Consider the following 22026-nt stretch of genomic DNA (forward strand, 5'->3'; position numbering starts at 1 on the left):
TTGACATTAAAATGTATTTCTTTGTGCCTTTTTCTTTCAGATACATAATTTTTAAATGAGAATGATACTTTTCAAAGAAATATTTCAAATATAAATAAGCATTGTGGAAGGAATCTAGAGAGTATCTAGATCAGTATGAGAAATTTCAAATATTGGATTAGGCAGTGGCCTCTTTATTTCCTTCCTTTGGGAATCTTTTTGATCAGGATTTCCAGCCAGTAGATGAGGAGTAGTAGACTGGAGCTCCAGATTGGAAGCTGTCCCTTCTATCACTTCTCTGCTCTTTTCCAGAATTCCTGAAAGGGAGCATGGAATTCATCAACAGAGTGTACAGCTCCTCCTCAGCAAAGGACTGCAAATCTGCTCTGAGTGAATCACAGCTGATTCTTTGGGGATAGGATACTTTCTTTCCTTGTTCCAAATAATCTGTAGAGAGACTTGAGCTCCTATAAGGAGTCCGTGGATCATTCACAAAATGATTTGTAAAGATGTCTTGATCCCTTTGTCTCAGATCAGGGGTTCACAAACTTTTTTCTGTAAAGGGTTAGATGGAAAACATTTTAGACTTTGTGGCCAAGAGGCAAAATTGATATAATATAGATACTTACATACAATAGGGAAAGCAAATGGTCACAAATTTTTACTTGCAGAATTCAATATAGAATAATTGACAATTGAATACAATTTTTAAAATACAGGCCTACTAATGAGAAGAATGGAATTTTTTGGTGGGGAGAGGATAATATTTTGCTTACTTCATGTTCAAAGTTAGTATTCCCTGTCCTCAAATTGATTGCGAATGTTCATCTGTGAAAACTATTCTTAGCTCATAGGTTGTATAAAAACAGGTGGGAGGCCAGATTAGTCCATGGCCATAGTTGCTGACCCCCTGTGTTAGACCATAAATTGCCACTCTTCTGTTACTTTTGAGCTTGAATGAAAATCCATTTATGTAATCCTTTTGAACATTCAAAGAGAAATTGGTCTTTAAGGCTTTAAGTATAATTTTTACTGAAGTTTTCTGTTTGTTCTGGTGGAGAAACAGAAGTCTTGCCATTCATTGTCGTTTAGTGAATGTCTAGTCTTTTGAGAATTTGTTGAATTTTTAAATAAGTAAAAATTTATAAGGCATCTAGTGAAGAAAAAATTAGGTCTATAATATGTAATCCCAAGGACACAAAATATAGTGTAGTTTTAAGTATTAAGCATTCTGTATATTACATGTACTAGGAAATTAATGTCTTTTATATTAAAATTTTATATTCAACCCATCCTGCTTAAAATTTTTTTGGTTTATTCAGGACAAAGAAGGCAAATTAAAAGGCAGAGCCTTCTTAAACTGGCTAATATTTTAGCAGTTGTGAGAATGATGATTTCTATTCCTTTAACAAAGGTTTTTAACTGAACTGAACATTATTTATGCAGTTGCATAGTCAACATGCGAAACCACAGTCTACTCACAACTGATTTTTGTTGTTGTTGTTGCTCTTTATTTTTCTAGGATTTCTGTCTGTGTAAGATATATTCATTACCCAGTAATGAAACTTTGTATATACCATATGGCAGCCTTGTTCCTAATGTGAATTATAAACAGCATGCGATTAACCATCCTCTGGTATGAGACATATCTACTGTGGCATTCACTAAAGCGTCTGTCTGATGGTGTGATGTTTTAGGACTTGAATATTTGGTGTTTCTTGGTTTGTTTTAATTTCATATTTTCACACAAGCTTGGTCTGTTTACCTTTATTTTTGTGTCCTTTCTTTCTGTGTTCTCCCCACCTCTCTGCTTCACCTTTCTTAGCAAAGATGAGGATTTCTACCTTCAACATACATTGTTGGTCTTGTCTTCTGTTTTTGTTAGGAGGGACAGCAGTGTGATAAAAGAGGAAATCAAAGCCTTTCTTGCCAATCGGAGGATTTCCCAAGCAGTTGTTGCACAGGTAACAGGTAAGAGCTGAAGAGCCCTTTATTCTGGAATCTTGTCTAGTCTCTGCCTTCTGGTGCAGATGTTGGAATATTGCTTGCATTTCTGCATTGCAGTGCAGATCTGTCAACTTAGGCATAATAATGTATGCCTGTGATTTAAAACCCATTGTCTCCGACATCTTGGAACTTCTCCAGTGACTTTTTTTTTTTTACTTGTGCTAGTAAATTTTACAGCATTTGTAATAAGCACAAAATTCCCTATTTTATGGCTAAAAAAGGATTCTCTGGTTTTCTTGTAATTGTGACAGAGCTTATGACACATGCACATCCAACTGCTATCTACATTTCGTATTTTTAAAAGCTTCACAGTCCTCCAAATCCAATTCCCGATTTTACCAATTAAAAAATGATTCATGAGAGTAAAGGAAGTTGTGTTTTTTCAACCACTTTTCTGTATGTGAAAGCTTTCCTCAAAGCATTACTGAGAAGATAAGAATTATCAGTGTCTTCTCTTTGTTTTTTATATCCCATCCCATTACCCACCCCACCGTAGCCCCATCCTGAGTATGTGGTGTATATGTGTCATTCTCTATTCAGACTGCATTTTTTATGGAGTTCTTGAATTTTGGGGTAGCCTGTGTTTTCTTTGTTGGTCTGTAGTCTTCCTTTCTTAGATATCAATGATTTATAGACCTTAATAAAATCAACTATGTCTTAGTCATGAGAGGAACTAGAAACTCTTTAAACTACATGTGGTAGTTGATACACTGTTGTGTGTTGTACATTGATGGATATGAAAATTAATTTGTTCCTCCCCTTCCTTTTTTTAACATGCCACTAGCAGCTCTGTGACTTTGGGCTTTTTAGCCTCTGCACCTCAGTTTCTTACTTCTACAATGATATAGTTGGATCTGATCTTTAACAGTACCTTCCAATTTTAAGATACTATTTCTGTTCTCTAGACATTGATACATATTGAAGCTCATTTACCTAAAAGGTTGTTATTGACCATTTATTTGGTTAAAAATGAAACTTGAGATTTCAGAGGTCTTAAATTTCACCCCAAGAATCTAAGGTCAGCCAATATGTGTGTAACATATTACACTAGTAATGTATTTTTATAAATGACACTTCCGTTCGTGGTAAAAAAAAAAAATTTAATTAAAGGCATGTCCCTTCGCCTCGAAATCTTAAACAAAAGGACAGTGTGTGAATTTAATTTTTGTAATCTTCAGTTGTTTTTCAGTAGGATATTTAAAATAAATTGTTACCTTTATCTTCAAGGATTAAGGCATGGTGCTAAGGGCATTGTAAGGGCAAGTTAAGTGGGTTTTACCAAAACCCACTGATGTGCACTATGGAAAGATGGGGCATTGTCTTTCAGGACTTTTATTTCAGCCCTCAAGATTAGTAGCAATAGTATCTTCTAGCTTGTCAGCCTTAAAAAAAAAAAAAAGACAAAATTGTACTGCTATAAACAGCATTATAAAGTTGATTTTGCCCAAGTGGAAATATTTCTGAATGTCTTGAATACCCTGAATCTTGAATCGTCTTGAACTTTTTAAATAATATCTTTTGAAACCCATCAGACGTTGATGTAAGTTATAATAAAATACCTTTAAAAGGAATTTCTTAGCCATATCTAAAGCATTAGTTATACCATTCATCAAATCCTGCCTTTTTGGGGTTTTTGTTTGTTTGTTTGTTTGTTTTGTTTTTTCTATTTAATATTTTTCCTTAAGTTTTTTAAAAACTTATTTTATACTGGAGTATAGCCGATTAACAATGTTGTGATAGATTCAGGTGTACAGCAAAGGGACTCAGCCATACATATACATGTATCCATTCTCCCCAGTACTGCCTTTTGGAAAGGGAAATTAAAAGATGTTTTAGCATCTTGCTACTCAAAATGTAGTCCACAGGACAGCAGTATTGGAAGCTTATTAGAAATGTAAAGATACAGAGTATCACGCTCTACCTACTGAATCAGAATTTACATTTTAACCAGATCTCCAGGTGATCTGGGTGTGAGAAGTGCAGTTCTAGGAGACTGGTAAGCTTTCCTGATACTGACTTCAATGGATTGGCACTGTTTAACATTGCCCCAGTCAGTGACAGTCATCATGATGCCATCTCCTGTTTTTGAAAGCAAGAGTTGAACATTTTACACAGGTATTATCTGTTATAACACATGGACTTTTCTTTTGCCACTGTAATCATAGGATTTGGTACTGTTAAAACTTCTTCCCCCCATTTCTGCCTCACCCCAACTTATTCTTCCTCTTCTTCATTCCTAGTCCAAAAGCTGGTTCATTTCCCCTTGATCAGATATCTTTAATGGTTCTCCATTGTCTAGAAAATGAAACTCTCTATAATCTACTCCAGCCTTCTCTTTATATCCATCTCCTATTCAGTATAATCCCTAGCTGGATTCAGCAATGTGCCGTTTTTAGTATTCTGCTCACCTGGATGCTAATAAATCATTGATTGTGCCTAGGATACCTTCACCTCCTCACCTTGGTCTTATCAATTCCTGTTTATCAACGTTACCTCAGTTATTATCCTCATTCTGACTTCTTTGATCACTTTAGCCCATGTAGACCTCTCTTTTTTCTGAAATTAATACACTTAGTTTACCACCCTGAGATGTTAAACCTCATTTCAGTTCTGCATTTTATAGTAGTATTCTTTAAAAGCAGAGATCTTTCTTAGACATGCTCAGAGTCTGGCATTGCACATACTCTCTGAAGATCTCATGTTTACCTAGAAAGGGAGTACTGGTGAAGCTAACACAAGCTACACGTGTGAAAATTTATCCAGTATGACTTTGTCCAGTGATGTTTCCCCTCTAGAAATATTAATTTGCTCAACAAATGCAGCATGAATTCCTGCCCTTAAGGAATTTGTATTTTTCTTTTATCTACTTTAATTCAATTATTTACATAAGGCAGGGGAATGAGGATGATTTATAACCAGATTGGTTCATTTTCCCTTTGGTCAACTAACTGAATTCATGTATTTCTCATGTATTACTGTGTTACATTTTCACCCAGCCTGTCTAGCCATCAAACTAAACTCAGGGGCAGTGCTTTTCATTCCAGAAAAGACATCTGGCTAGAGAATGGTGAGTTAGTGAGAATCAGTATGAAGCTTGGCCCTCATAATTGGCCCACCTGAGATAGAGTGGCCCGAGTGAGGAAGCCTTCCAGGTGCCCAGGGCTCACTCCTTGGGGTACCTGATTAATATATAGGCACATTTTTCTTAACAAATTAATCAAGTGTATCCTAAAAGAATGTCTACCTGATGAAATCTACCCCAAAATAAAGTTTAGGATATGGTGCTCTGGAATCTGTCCTGTATTGGAGTCTCTTAAAGTCAGTTAAGTTTAACTCTAATATGTGAAATAATGAAATAAATCAACCTTGGGATAAAAATGAGAACGGGTGGTGCATAACAAAAGGAAATGCTAAATAAAAATGTGTAGTGAGGTGCAAAATTATAACACATGGGCTTGTTCCAGAAACAAAATACAGAGGCTTCTTTTTATAGATTTGGAGGATTTCTATAATAAGATAAACAAGAAGTTCATGGGTGGGGTCTGTATAAATAATATCCTACTGATAGGAAGAATGACAGTATAAACAGGATATAATAACAGTGCCTGCTGAATTTCCCAGCATGTTATTTGTAGCTTTTTTCACAGAGTCACAGCTGCTCCCACCAAGGGTGGATTTTTACCTCTGTAAGAGGTCGAGCAACTTTCTAAATTCTCACTAACGGTGGGGTGGGGAACATACATAGCCTTTGCTTTAGTAATAAATACATATGTTTTATATTCCTTTCAGGGTGAAACATTTTCTTGGGCTATTAGAATTCTTAAAACATAATTTGCTTTTTAAATGACCTCTGGGAAAAATCACGCTGGCAGAATAAATGAGTAAATGGGCAGTGCTTGAGTGAGTGCTTATCAGCTAAATAAATATACTAATTAGATTCATGTCCTCTTAAAAAATAAATAAGTGAAAGAAGAAAAATTAATCATCTCTGAATTTTAATAAATTTATCATAATTCTCTTTTCTTGAATGATAGCAGTATAATGGAAAAGTGACCGTTAAACTTCTGAATCCCAAAATTCTAGTCCTTCTGTCAAATAGCCTTGTGATCCAGGACAAATCACGTAACTTCTCTGAGCCTCAGTTTCTTTATTTATAAGACGAGGGGTTTGACCAATTGTTTTCCAAGTATCTTTTCTAGTTGTCAAATTTCCGTTCTGTTTTTAAACTGTTAAGTACATTTAACAAGTATGCACTTTACCCCTATCTAGTGACTCTCATTCCCAAAATGTAAGAATTTGGATAAAGAGAAGCTCTGAAACAGTTTCAGAAGTGTTCCAGCTGTATTCAGATCACTTCCCTTTTCTTAGTTATCTTTAAAATGAAGAGTAAAAGCACTACATATTCAATTTAATTATGATAATTTCTTTACAAAGTAGAACTTCAGACCAGACACTAAAAACCAACTAAAATGTCAATATACCTTTTTTTAAAAATAGACTTTATGTTTTAGAGTAGTTTTAGGTTCACAGCAAAAGTGAGCAGAAAGTATAGAGTTCCCATATACCTCCTGCCCCTCCACACACACCCAGCCTTCCCTACTCTCAGCATCTTGCACTAGAGTGTTACTTTATTATAATATGAACCTACATTGTCACCCAAAGTCCATGGTTTACTTTAGGTTTAGATGGTTTTGTACATTCTCTGGGTCTTGAAAACAGTGTAATGACTAGTATCTACCATTCTAGTATCAGAAATGATACTATAGTTTCATTGCCTGAAAATCCTCTGTACTCCACCTATTCATCCTTCCCTCTCTCTCCCCTAACCCTTGGCAACCGCTGATCTTTTTACTGTCTCCATCGTTTTGCCTTTTCCAGAATGTTATCATATTCTTTTCAGGTTGGCTTCTTTCACTTAATAATATGTATTTAAAGGTCTTCAATGTCTTTTCGTGGCTTGATAGTTCATTTCTTTTTAGTGCTAAGTAATATTCCATTGTCTAGATGTACCACAGTTTATTTATCCATTCACCTACTGAAGGACATCTTGGTTGCTTTCAAGTTTTGGCAATTATGAATAAAGCAGCTCTAAACAAGTAGAATTTATATCTATATTAGAAAAGCAGTGTTGGTAGGGCATAAGTCACAGACTATGGTATTGTCCTATTATAATACAACCAAACATAATTATAATGCTTATTTAACAAGATTTTATCAACTCCTACCTGATGAATTTTACTAGTTTTATGTAGAGCTCCACTATGAAGGCTATTATCTGTATAAAATGCACAGATTTCTGTATATGAGATGGGACTTGTGTCTCCAAATTGAAAAGTTTTAGAGCTTTAGTTTCTATTAGGAGAAATCTTCTTTTCAAATATAAATGTTTTTGCAGTGTGCATTTTAGGATTTTCCCTTGTCTTGCAGCCTCCGAAGAATAAGAACAGATGTTGTCCTATGGTTCAAAAAATTCTTACTTTTATTCTCATTTTCTTCTGTGTTCTGCAATTTGTTGCCAAACTGTTTTCTTGTAAACACAACACATAAGGTTACCTTTCTTTTCCGTAGGAAAAAATCCAGGCTATATATCTGAATACCCATATTTTCTCACTTTGATGATGGCTCTGAAAAATAGGAGTGAAAATAATTTCAGAGGACGCTCTTTGTTGTTAGAAAATCAGTTTTCTACAATTCTTGAAATTTATTGTCCTACCAGGGCTTTTATCATCTCAAATGCAATGTACGGGGCCACACATTTCTGGTGTTAAAAAACTAAGGGAGGGCTTCTCTGGCGGCGCAGTGGTTGAGAGTCCACCTGCCGATGCGGGGGACACAGGTTCGTGCCCCGGTCCGGGAAGATCCCACGTGCTGCGGAGCGGCTAGGCCCGTGAGCCATGGCCACTGAGCCTGTGCGTCCGGAGCCTGTGCTCCGCAACGGGAGAGGCCACAACAGTGAGAGGCCTGCGTACTGCAAAAAAAAAAAAAACTAAGGGAGGTTGGTTTTCAAGTATAAAATAAGATTTCTCTTCCACCTGTATTTAAAGTAGAAACTATATTTTAAAAACTTCTATTCTACCACAAGCTTTGACAAAGGTGATTTTAAAAGGTTAGACACAGATGTGGTTTTTCCCCCTTCAGTAATTTTCAGTTTTGTTTCTCCCCAATTCTTGCTTCCTAAGATCATGGAGAAAAGTCTGTACTTAAGGTATAATATTCCTTCAACAGCTTTATGAAATCCTTCTTACCTAACGTAAGTTAATTTTCTTTATATTAAAAAAAGCCTACAGCGAAAAATGACAGAAAGAAGAAATACACCAGTAAGAGTCAGAAGGTATCTGTGTCTGATAAAATAGCATAACCTAAAGTTCAGATGTAGGCAGTATTATACATAACAACCTGCAGAAGAAGGCTCTGAAGGGAATGGAATAAATACCATTGTTTGTAAACTACAAATATGGTCTTTTATACATTAAGGAATTATCCTGTTAACTGTTGAAGTTTACTCAGGGATAGATCTTAAATCAAAGAATTTGACATCAGTTGCTACATTTATTTAGGTGAGGAACTGAAGCTTGAACTAACCAAGCTGGAGGGCCTTGAGAGACCTATAAAATTTTGAAACAATCATTCAAATTCTTATGGCCTTAAGAAAGCTTTTAACATCAGTGTGTGTCAGCTTCAGCTAAATTTAACTACAGTTGATTCTTAGACAACAGGGATTTGAACTGTGTGGGTCTACTTCTATGTGGATTTTGTTTTTCAATAAATACATACCACAGTGTTTCACAGTCCACGGTTGTTTGAATCCACAGATGCAGAAACTGCAGATTTGGAGGGCCAGCTGTAAAGTTATACTTGAATTTTGGACTGAGCAGGGAGGTCAACACCTCTAACCCCCAGGTTGTTCAAGGGTCAACTAACTATATCATTTGATCCTCACAAAATAAACTTTTTTTTTTCACATGGATGTCTAATTGTTAGAGTATCATTTTGGAAATGGTCAACAGTCGTCAAGACACTAGTCTTTCCCTATTAAATTACATTGGCACCTCTATCAAAAATCAGTTGAATGCATATGTGTGAGTCTGCTTGTGGGTTCTCTCTTGTTGTCCGTTGGACTTTATGTCTATCCCTATACCAATACAAAACTGTAAATTACTGTAAACTTATAGTAAATCTTGAAATCAGAACGTGTAATTTCTTCCAACTTTGTTTTTCTTTTTCAAGATCACTGTTGATATCCTAGGTCTTTTGCACTTCCATATCATTTTAAAATCAGCCTCTCATATACCCTGAGAAAACCATAATTCCAAAAGAGTCATGTACCAGAATGTTCATTGCAGCTCTATTTACAATAGCCAGGACATGGAAGCAACCTAAGTGTCCATCAACAGATGAATGGATAAAGAAAATGTGGCACATATATACAATGGTATATTACTCAGCCATAAAAAGGAACGAAACTGAGTTGTTTGTAGTGAGGTGGATGGACATAGAGACTGTCATACAGAGTGAAATAAGTCAGAAAGAAAAACAAATACCATATGCTAACACATATATATGGAATCTAGAAAAAAAAGAAAAAAAAGAAAATGATCAGAAGAACATAGGGGCAAGACGGGAATAAAGATGCAGACCTACTAGAGAATGGACTTGAGGATATGGAGAGGGGGAAGGGTAAGCTGGGACAAAGTGATAGAGTGGCATGGGCATATATACACTACCAAACGTAAAATAGATAGCTAGGGGGAAGCAGCCGCATAGCACAGGGAGATCAGCTCGGTGCTTTGTGACCACCTAGAGGGGTGGGATAGGGATGGTGGGAGGGAGGGAGATGCAAGAGGGAAGAGATATGGGGACATGTATATGTATAACTGATTCGCTTTGTTATAAAGCAGAAACTAACACATCATTGTAAAGCAATTATACTCCAATAAAGATGTTAAAAATAAATAAATAAATAAAATAAAGTCAGCCTCAATTTCTATGACAAAGCATATTTGTAGTGAGATTGTGATTGGGATTGTGTTGAATATATAGGTAAAGCTAGCATCAAGAATCTCTTAATCATATTGAGTGTTCCCAATTGCGAACATGGTATATCTCTCCATTTGTTTAGGTCTTCTTTATTTTCCCTCAGCCATGTTAGTAGTTTTCAGAGTACAGGTCTCACACGTATTTTCTTAAATTCATCTAAAAATTTTATACGTTTGGTATTACTATATTGGTACTATTTTTAACTTCAATTTCCAGTTGTTTCTTGTGTCATAGAATAGTTGATTTTGGTATATTGACGTTCTGTTTTGTAACATTGCTAAAAATTCATTTATTTGGTACATTTTTTTGTAGCTTTTTTTTTTTTTTTGCTGTACGCGGGCCTCTCACTGCTGTGGCCTCTCCCGTTGCGGAGCACAGGCTCCGGACACACAGGCTCCGCGGCCATGGCTCGCGGGCCCAGCCGCTGCGCGGCATGTGGGATCTTCCGGGATAGGGGCACGAACCCGTGTCCCCTGCATCGGCAGGCGGACTCTCAACCACTGCGCCACCAGGGAAGCCCCCTGTAGCTTTTTTTTGTAAATTCTTAGGATTTTCTACATAGACAGTCGTGTTATCTGTGAATAGAAATAATTCTGCTTCTTCCTTTTCAATGTGTATGTCTTCTATTTCTTTTTCTTGCCTTATTGCATGGACTAGGACTGCTAGTTAAATGTTAAATATATCTTTGCCTTTTTCTGAATCCTAGAGAGCAAGAATGCAATATTTCACCATTAAGTGCCATCTTAACAGTAGATTTTTCATTGATGTCCCATATCAAGATGACCTTTAAGGGAAGTTCCTGTCTATTTCTAGTTTCTGAGAATTTTTATCATGAATGGATGTTCTGTACTGTGTCAAATGCTTTTTCTGCATCTGTTGATTTGACCACGTGGTTTTTGTTTTTTAGTCTTATTAATATGGGGAATTACACTGATTGATTTTCAAATGTTAAACCTTGCATTCTGGGAAAAACTGCACTGAATTATGATGTATTATTCTTTTATATGGTTTGATTCAATTTGCTGATATTTTGTTAAGAGTTCTTGCATCTGTGTTCATAAAGGGGCATTGTTCTGGGTTTGTGTTGTTATTTCTATTCTTGTAACGTCCTTGTCTAGTTTTGTTACTATGATAATATGACCTCATAAGATGAATTGGGAAGTGTTCTCTTGTATTTCTAGAAGAATTGGCATAGAATTGTGTTATTTCTTCCCTAAATATCTTTTGAGACTATGCTTTTTTTTTTTTTTTTTTTGCGGTACGCGGGCCTCTCACTGTTGTGGCCTCTCCTGTTGCGGAGCACAGGCTCCAGACGTGCAGGCCCAGTGGCCATGGCTCACAGGCCCAGCCACTCGGCGGCATGTGGGATCCTCCCGGACCGGGACACGAACCCATGTCCCCTGCATCAGCAGGCGGACTCCCAACCACTGCACCACCAGGAAAGCCCCTGAGACTATGCTTTTTTTTTATTATAGTGAATATCTTAAACTTGGTAATGACTTACTGTCTAAATCTAATCCTGTAGGACTTGTACCCTGTACTGAAATCAGCAAATAGAATGTAGAATAGTAGAAATTTGGGGGTCACTAATACTTCAAAGATTGCCAGCACTTTTCTCCATGATTACCCTCAGCAGAAATATTTTCCTCTTGACAGTTGGCTAGGATAGGATTACAGACCACAAACTAAATTGAATTTGCTTTAGATACAACAATAGCCCTTCCCCTGTGTGCTAGTATGCCTGAGTAAAGAACATCATTTTCACTGACTTAAGCTATGGGATTTTGCTTTTTGTGTTAGTTTTACAAATATTGACTGACCTATCTCTAAATCTGTTCCCAAACAGATCCATGGACAACATCTGGGTTTTTGGACACATTGATTTTAATGTACATGTGCAATATAACATTGCCCCGAGGTTGCTGTCATTATTTATGATGAGAATCATAGCAAAGAGTTTTTTAGAAACATACTTAATGTGATCTCGTTTGAATATTTCTAGACGTTTTAAGAACTAGAATATCCTCTTTTCTGAAAATTGTTTCTTTTTTCTCCTTTGTTTTAAACATAGATTTTCTGTTGTGCAAGCCCTTCCATCTCTAGATATCTTTGGAAGGACGTCATTACCAATTTGTCTTGATTTTTGTAGGATATAAAGAGTGACTTTGAAATGTTTGAGTGCTATGTGTTAAAATAATGATCACACATAAAAATATTTAGTAAGAACTATATCTCTTAAACCACTGTTGCCCCTGCTATTTTGAGTCTTTAGCTCAGCTTTTTCATTGTGTTAAATACCTATCAGGACAGCATATAGTGCTCTGAGTTGTAGAAGACCAATTGCTCTGCTTTTTACTACTGTGCACCTTGTTAGCTACACCTGTCTTTTTGGAGAGCTTTTTATTTTTAGCTATAATGTATTTTAACACTTACTAAGTGCTGGATGCTGTGCTGTTTTATATATATGAGAGGCAGGTGTTAACTTCTTCAGTTATAGATGAGAAAACTGAGGCTAAAGGAGATTGAATCATTTGCCCATAGTCACACAGCTAATTACTGTTTATCTTGCTGCAAAGCCAGTGTTCTTGACACGGCATTTCAGTATGTAAAGGCAATATAGTGCAGTGGTCAAGTACATGACTTTGAGGATTTAAAATATTATTTCTGTCACTTACTGGTTATGTAACTTTGGGCAACTTATTGAATGTCTTAAACCTCAGTTTCTTCTTTTGGAAAATGAGAAGAATAATGATACCTACCTAAGGGTTCTTGAGTAGATTAAATGAGTTAGTTTATGTAAAGTTTCTGGCACATAGTAAATGCCATAGGAATTGTTTATTATTATGATTATTAACCATTATACTACTTAATGTTCAGCCAGCAATCATTTCCCCTTCATCTCTCTCCAGACTGACTTTTCTGAAGTTAAGCTTCCTGAGACTAAATATGTTAACCATAATGTTTCAAGCCTTGGACCAACTTATAATGAACTTTAAAAAATATATACCACCCCCATGTTCATTGCAGCATATTTACAATAGCCAAGACATGGAAACAACCTAAGTGTAAATCAGTGTATGAATGGATAAAAAAAAATTGTGACAACATGGATGGACCTTGAGGGCATTATGCTGAGTGAAATAAGTTAGAGAAAGACAAATACTGTAAGATATCATTTATATGTGGAATCTTAAAAAACAAAAAACTCATAGATACAGAAAAGAGATTGGTGGTTGCCATGGGCAGGGTATGGAGGGTGTGCAAAATGGGTGAAAGGTGGTCAAAAAGGAAAAATTTCCAATTATAAGGTAAATAAGTCCCGGGAATATAATGTACAGCATGGTGACTATAGTTAACAAAACTGTATTGTATATTTGAAAGATGCTAAGAGAGTGGATCTTAAAAGTTCTCATCACACATACACACAATGTTTGTAATTATAAATGATGATGATGTTAACCAAACTTGTGGTAATCATTTCACAATAAGCACATTTATCAGTCATTATGTTGTACACCTAAAACTAACACAATAAAAAATTTTTTCAACATAAGCAAATTTTAATGTAACAAAATTTACATTAATGAAAAAGTTTAGTGAGTTGATTTCACATTCAACATTGCAGCTAACCTTTAAGAATATATCCACTTGTCAAGTTTTAGTGTTGTATCAGAGAATACCACAGTTTTGGAAAAAGCTATTAATATAGCCCTTCCATTTCTATATTAAAAAAAAAAAACACTGTCTAAATTTCATCTTGACATTAGCATAGGGAACTTGCTTCACCATGACTAGCCTTCCACAGTTTGACATGCACAAAACTGCCTTAAAAATGTTATTTATATAATTACATCTAATACCCTGAGCAGAATTAAGAAGCAGAGAGGACAAACTCCAGCTCCCCTTGTGGCATGGTCTTCCTTCCCTCTTCCCCATAATCCTTCTGTTTGCTGACCCTACCAGCATTCTGTCTAGTATCCCCATTTTCTTATTCTGAAGAACGGGAAATCAGTTGTGGTGGCTGCACAACTCTTCGAGTGTACTAAAGACCATTGAATTGTACGCTTTAAATGGGTGAATTGTGTGGTATGTGAATTATATCCCAATTAAGCTGTTTTAAAAAGATAAAAGGGAAGGAATAAATATAAAAATCATCTAAAATATTTTCTGAACAGAATAGTTCCCTAAAGTGGAATTTAACAATTTTCTATGTATTCTTATTACTGAAATAAAAGGCTAATCATTAAGGTAAAATTTTTAAAAAATTACATTTTATATTGGAAAATATGTTCATATGGTCAAACTTCAGAAGTCCATGAGGGTATACACAGTACTAAATCTCTCCTGTTTCCGTCTCTCAGCCATAGTTCCCTTCCTAGAATAGACTAATGTTAATCACTTTCTGCAGAGATATTTTATGCATTTATAAACAAGTATATCTATAGTCCTTTTCTCCTTTTTTGCCAGATAGGTGGTATGCTATATACAGTATTCTGCACCAAGCTTTTCTAACTTGGAAAGTATCCCACGTCAGTATATAAAGAGTATTGTCACTGGTTTGGGGTTCCCCCCCACCCGGCCCCGACAGGTTTTTTGTTGTTGCTGCTGTTCTTATTGGTACATAAAACAATGACACATCTTGCAATCAGTGTTGTTGTAGATTTGATGAAATACAGTATAAACATTGATGAACATCCTGCTTGGATCGTTCTCCAAACCAGTTGTAGGCATCTGTACTCTAACCATTGCTCTCCATGTTTGCCAATAATTGATATATTGTTAGACTTTTTCACGTTTTGCCAACCTAATAGAAGTAAAATCATATTTCATTGCAGTTTTATTTTATTTTTAATTTTTTATTGAGGTATAATTGATATATACTAATTCCAGGCATACTACATAATGATTTGAATTTTGTATATATTACAAAATGATCACCACAATAAGTTTAGTTAACATCTGTCACTATACATAGTTACAGAAATCGTTTTTCTTGTGATGAAGACTTTTAAGATCTACTCTCTTAAAAATTTTCATCATTGCAGTTTTAAATGCATTTCCCTGATTACTGTTCAGGTTAAACATCAGTTCGTATTTATTGGCCATTTACATGTCCTTTGTGTGAATTGCCTGTTTAAATCTGTTGCCTACTTTTTATAGGGTTGTCTTTTTCTGTTTCTTCTTTTATTTTATTTAAAAACATTTTTTGAAATAAAAATTGTATATATTTAAGGTTGTACAATGCAATGTTTTGATATATGCCTAATTATCACTGTTTTTAATTATCACCATTTTTTAAAAGTGTATTCCATCTTCTGAAGACTATAATTTCCAACCCATTATTAACATTTAGCAATTCAGTAACTGTTTTAAACCATTTTTTGCCTTTATCTCACACACAGACACTAACTAAATACTTGTTTAATAAATTAAATAATAAAATTTGTTTAGATAAAGATTTAGATAACACTTCAACTTGATGATAATATATTATTTTTTAATGCAGTTACTCTTTTTTATGTGTAACATTTCTTTTTTTTTTAATGTTTATGTACACCCCCTTTGACCATGTAATTTATCTTCGAGAAATTTATCCTATAGAAATATTTGCTTATGTCTAGAATAATGAATGTGCAGGAATATTTATTGCAGCATATTATATGATAGCAAAAGGCTATTCATAACCTAAGTGTCCATCAGTAGGGGACTAGTTGGATAAATTATGGTGCATTCATATTATAGAGCACTGTTTATCGTTAAAAGAATAATGCAGCTCTATATGTGTTAGGTGGAATGAGGAAGGGAATGGGTCTTAAGGTGTGGGAGGGAGGTAACTGATTTTATTTTTAGGCACCAATTTTAAAACATATACCATGTCACAGGCTCAACAGTAATGTGTACTGGCCAGATTCAACTCAAGTATCACCTGTTTGCTCTTTGACAGCAGTCAGAACCACAAGGGGATTTTGTTGTTTTTTACATAATTCTAAAGTTCATCTGTAGAAAAAATTCATAAGAATAACTAAGACATTCTTTAAAAAGAACAGAGGAAGGAGTTTGAACAAATTTGCCCTGCCACATATTAAAATATACTATATGGTTAGAGTAATTAAATAAAGATCATATTGTCAGATTGATAGATGTATTACTTGTACAGAACAGAGTTCATTAATATACCCTTCTATGTTGGGAAATTTAGCTTAAGTAAAGGAATTATTTCAGATCTGTAAGGAAGTGATGTTTTTCCATTAGTTGTCTATTTGAAACTGAAGAAATAAAAATAGTTCTCAACATCACACCAGAAACAGACATCAGTTTCCATATGGAATAAAGAGTGAAATATATATATATATATATACTTAAGCTGGATAAAAGGCCTTACATTACTGTTTTGAATATTTTTATTATTTTGAAGTAGGAAAGCTTTTCCTAAGTAATACATAAAACCCAAAAGATAAAGTTAGATGAATTTAACTGTATAAAAATTTTAAGCATATATCCAATATAAGACACTGTAAACAAGATTTACACTGCAAGATATTTGCAATATGAAGAGCAAAGGATTGGTATCTATAAATATCAAAAGAGCAATTGCAAGTTATTATGAAAACAGCAAATAACCCAACAGAAAAATTTGCAAAGCTTTCAGTATATAATTTATAGAAGATGAAATATAAATGGCCAATAAACATACAAAAAGAAAATTAAATAAGATCAACTACAAGTTAACAGGTTTTTTTTTTTTTACCCATTAGATCAGCAGACTTTAAAAAGATTGAGGGAGACTGCTAGTTAAAAATAGTAGAATAATTCTTTTGTCCACTCCTGTCTCATCATAACCCACCGTAAACAATAAAAATAAACAAAAATTTAAAAAACTTCCATCTTCAGTGAAGCGGTAACTAGAACCTTAAAACACAGACTAAATCAAATAAGAATTCTGAATCAAAACAAAAGAAAATGATAGGCATTGACACATGCCTCCTCCATCCTGGATAAGGTAACAAGTTGCCCTGAAAGTATCTTAGTTTTGAATGGTTGATCCTGGATCTTTGGTTAAAGGTAACAGTTCTAGAAGGGTTAGGCAACAGGAATAATGGGAATATTCCTATATAGAACAGTTCAACATAGGAACCCCATATCTATAAGCAAACATTCCCCAGTCCCTCATTCCCCCAGCTCCTGGCAATCACTAACTTATTTTCTGTCTCTGTAGATTTACCTGTAGACAGAATTCTGGACATTTCATAAAACAGACTCATGCACCATGTAAACCTTTGGGTCTCCCTTCATTTCACTTAGCATGTTTTCAAGGTTCATCCATGTTGTAGCATATATCAACACTTCATTCCTTTTAATAGCTGAATGATCTTCCTTTGTATGGATATACCACATTTTATTTATTCATCAGTTGATAGGCATTTGGATTTTTTCCACTTTTTGGCTATGGTGCATAATGTTGCTATGAGCATTTGTGTACTGGTTTTTGTGTAGACAAATTCTCTTAGAATATACTTAGGAATGGAATTGTGGGTCATTTGGTAATTCTATGTTTAACTTTTGGAGAACTGCCAAAAGTTTTCCATTTTACAAGCCCACCATAAATGTATGAGGGATCCAATTGATTTACATCTTCATGGGGACACTTGTCATTATTATTTGTCTTTTTAATCTTAGCCATTCTAGTGGTTATGAAGTGGTATTTTGTAGTTTTGATTTGTATTTACTTAGCAACTAATGATGTTGAGCATTTTCACTTTCATGTGCTTTTTGGCCATTTGTACATATCCTTTGAGAAATGTCTAGTGAAATCCTTTGCCTGTTTTTTAATTGAGTTTTTGTCTCCTTATATTGAATTGTAAGAGTTATTTATGTATTCTAGATACAAGTCCCTCGTCAGATACAGGGTTTGCAAATATTTTTACATTCTTGTTACTGACTTTTGAAGTACACAAGACTTTAATTTTGATGAAGTCCAGTTTTTTGTTGTTGCTTTTGATGTCATAGATAAGAAACCATTGCCTAATTCAGAGTGACACAGATTTATGTATGTTTTCTTCTAAGAGTTTTATAATTTTAGCTCTTATATGTAGGTCTGATCCATTTTGAGTTGGTTTTTATATACAATATAAGATAGGAGTCCAACATCATTCTTTTTTTGGCATGTGTGTATCTAGTTGTTCCAGCACCATTTTTTGAAAAGACTATTCTTTTCCCATTCAGTTTTCTTGTCACCATTGTCAAAAATCAATTGACCATAAAGGTATGGGTTTATTACCTGATTCTCATTGACCTGTATGTCTGTCCTTATGCCAGTATCACACAGGCTTGACTACTGTAGTTTGATAGTACGTTTGAAATTGGGAGGTGTGAGTGCTTCAACTTTGTTCTTCTTTTTAAAGGTTGTTTTGGCTATTCTGGAATTTCCATAGGAATCTTAGGATTTCTGTAGAAAAGCCAGCTGGAATTTTAGTAGGAGTTAGATTGAATCTGTAAATCAATTTGGGGAGTATTGTCATTTTAACAATATTAAGTGTTCAAACCCATGAAAATGAGATGTTCTTCTGTTTAGGTGTTCTTCGGTTTCTTTCAACAGTGTTTTGTAATTTTCACTTTGCAAGTCTTGTGCTACTTTGTTAGATTTCTTCCTAAATATTTTATTGTTTTTGAGGCTATTGATAGTAGAATTGCTTTCTGAATTTCATTTTTGGATTGTTCATTGCTAGTGGATAGAAATAATATTTAATTCGGTATGTTGATCTCGTATCCTGCAGCCTTGGTATACATCTTCATTAATTCTAATAGTTTTTTTGTGTGCATGAACTTGTGTATTTCTTCAGAGTTCTATATATAAGATCATATCATCTGTAAACAGAGGTAATTTTACTTTTCCCTTCTCTATCTGGATGCCTTTTAATTTCTTTATCCTGCCTAATTTCCCTGGCTAGCACCTCCCCTATTATGTTGAATAGAAGTAGTAAGGATCAACATCCTTGTGTTGTTCCTGATCTTAGTGGTGAAGCTATCTGTCTTTTACCACTAAGTATGATATAAGCTGTGGGTGTTTCATGGATGTACTCTATCAAGGTAAGAAGTTTACATCTATTCCTAGCTTATTGAGTGTTCTGTATAATGAAAGGATGTTGGATTTTGTTAAATGCTTTTCCTATGTCTATTAAAATAATTTCATGGGTTTTGTCATTTGTTAATATGGTATACTGCATTGGCTGATTTTCATATGTTGAATGAACTTTGCTTTCCTTAGATAAATCCCACCTGGTCATGGTGTATAATCCTTTTTATATGTTGTTGGATTCAGTTTCCTAGTATTTTGTTGAAAATTTCTATATCCATATTCACTGGGGACATTGATCTGTAGTTTTCTTGCAGTGTCTTCATCTGGTTTTGGTATCAGGGTAACATTGGCCTCATAGAATGAGTTGGGAAGTGTTTCCTCCTTTTCTATTTTTTTGGAAGTTTGTGAAGGATTGGTGTTAGTGTGTATGTGTGAATTATTTTTGAAACACTTGGTAGAATTTACCAGTGAAACCATCTGACCTTTCTTTGTGGGAAGATTTTTGACTACTGATTCAGTATCTTCACTTGCTATACATCTATTCAGGTTTTCTGGTTTTTGAATCAGGTTGTTCTAGGAAGTTATCTGTTTCATCTACGTTATATAATTTGTTGGCATACAGTTGTTCTTATAATTCTTTTATTATCCTTTTTATTTCTGTAATGGTCAGTAATAATGCCCTTTCTCTCATTCCTGATTTTAGTCATTTGAGTCTTCTCTCATTTTGCTTTGTAAATCTACGTAAAAGTTTCTCAATTTCATTGACCTCTTCATAGAACCAGTTTTTTATTTCATTGGTTTTCTCTACTACCCTGTTTCTATTTTCTGTGTCATTTCTTTCTCCTCTACATTATTTTCTTCCTTCTGCTTGTCTTGGATTTAGTTTGCTCTTCTTTTTCTAATTTTTTAAGGTGAAAGCTTAGATTACTGATTTCAGATCTTTTTCTTTTTTAAACCAGCATTTATAACAATAAATTTCCCTCTAAGCACTTCTTTAGCTTCATCTCATACAGTTTGGTTTGTGGTGTGTGTGTGTGTGTATGTTTAATCATCTCAAAGTAGTTTCTAATTCCCTTGTGATTTTTTTATTTGACTCATTGGTTAGGACTGTGTGGTTTAATTTCCACATATTTGTGAATTTCTCAATTTTTTTTCTATTATTGATTTCTAATTTCATTCCATTGTGTTTGGAGAACATACTTTGTTTGATTTAAAAATTGTGGAGACTTGTTTTATTTCCTAACATGGTCTGTTCTGGAGAATGTTTCACATGCACTTGAGAAGAACGTGTATTCTGCTGTTGTTGAGTGGAATGTTCTATAGACGTGTGATAGGTCAAGTGGGTTTATATTGTTGTTCAAGTCTTCTATCTCTTGTTGATCTTCTGTATAGTTGTTCTATTATTGAAAATGGGATATTGAAATCTCCCACTATTATTGTTGAATTGTCTTTTTCTCCCTTCAGTTCTGTCAGTTTTTGCCTCATATATTTGGGGCTCTGTTGATTGGTGCATATATATTTTTAATTATGTCTTCCTCATGAATTAACCCTTTTATCATTACAAAATGTCCTTATTATGTCTCTTGTAACAAATTTTGTCTTTAAGTCTATTTTGTCTAACATTAGTATAGCTACTTCAGTTTTCATTTGGTTACTCTTTACATGGTGCATCTTTGTGCATTCTTTTACTTTTGGTCTATGCATGTCTTTGAATCTAAAATGTATCTCTTGTAAACAGCATACAGTGTGATCGTGTTTTTTTTAATACATTCTGCCAATCTCTGTCTTCTTATTGGAGTGTATAATCCGTTTAAATTTAATGTAAATATGATCAGGTTAGATTTACATCTGCCATTTTGTCACTTGTTTTGTATGTCTTGTGTCTGTTTTGTTTTCTTGTTGCTCAGTTACTTCCTTCTTTTGTGTTAAATACGTATTTTCTAGTGTATGGTTTAAATCCCTTGTCATTTCTTTTGTTTTTTTTTAAATTTATTGTCTTAGTGGTTGCCCTGGCGATTACCGTAAATATCTTAGTTTATAATAATCTAGTTCAGATTAATACCAACTTCATTTCAATAGTATAGGAAAACTTCACTCCTTTAGAGCTTCATTCCCTACCCCCTCCTTTGTGCCAGTGTTGCCATTCAATTTACATGCTTATACATTGTGTGCCCATCAACTTAGATTTATAATTATTGCATTATCCAGTTTTCTTTTAATTCAAATAGGGAAAAAATAAGTTATAAAGAAAAAATACATTTATACTGTCTTTTATATTTACATATGTAGTTACTTTTACTGTCACTATTTCTTCAAGTGTATGTGAATTACTGTTTAGAGTCCTTTCATTTCTGCCCAAAGAACACTCTTTAGTATTTCTTGTACAACAGGTCCTCTGGTATCCAATTCTCTCTGGTTTTGTTCATTTGGCAATGTCTTAATGTTTCCTTTGCTTTGGAAGGGTAGTTTTTTTTGATATAGAGTTCTTGTTTGTTGGTGTTTTTTGTTTTCCTCCAGCACTTTGAATATATCATCCTACTGCCTTATGACTTCATGGTTTCTGATGAGAAGTCAGCTATTAATCTTTTTTTTGAAGTATAGTTGACATACAATATATTAATTTCTGAGTTACAACATAATGATTCAACATTTGTATACATTGCAAAATGATTACCAAAATAAGTCTAGTTACCATCTGCAGCTGTTAATCTTATTGAGCATCCCTTGTGCATAATAAGTCACTTCTTTCTTGCTGCTTTCAAATTTTCTTTGACTTTGGTTTTCAACAATTTATGATGGGGAATTCCCTGGTGGTCCAGTGGTTAGGATTCCGCGCTTCCACTGCAGGGGTCATGGGTTCCGTCCCTGGTCGGGGAACTAAGATCCCACAAACCACGCAACATGGCCAAAAAAACCAAAAACAAAAC

At 34.5% G+C, this 22026-nt stretch overlaps 1 protein-coding gene across 9 annotated transcripts in view; it reads left to right on the top strand.

Moving 5' to 3' along the window:
• The window catches only part of HMBOX1 (homeobox containing 1), a 177182-nt gene that overhangs the window by 97327 nt on the left and 57829 nt on the right, over positions 1–22026 (top strand). For all 9 annotated transcript variants that reach the window (XM_082617673.1, XM_082617672.1, XM_082617678.1 and 6 more), the window contains one exon: positions 1865–1950. In XM_082617673.1, the coding sequence (XP_082473799.1) occupies positions 1865–1950 (86 nt within the window). The remainder of the gene's footprint in view (positions 1–1864; positions 1951–22026) is intronic.

The sequence above is a fragment of the Mesoplodon mirus genome (assembly GCF_964341445.2).
Source record: "Mesoplodon mirus genome assembly, chromosome: 1".
NCBI lineage: Eukaryota > Metazoa > Chordata > Mammalia > Artiodactyla > Ziphiidae > Mesoplodon > Mesoplodon mirus.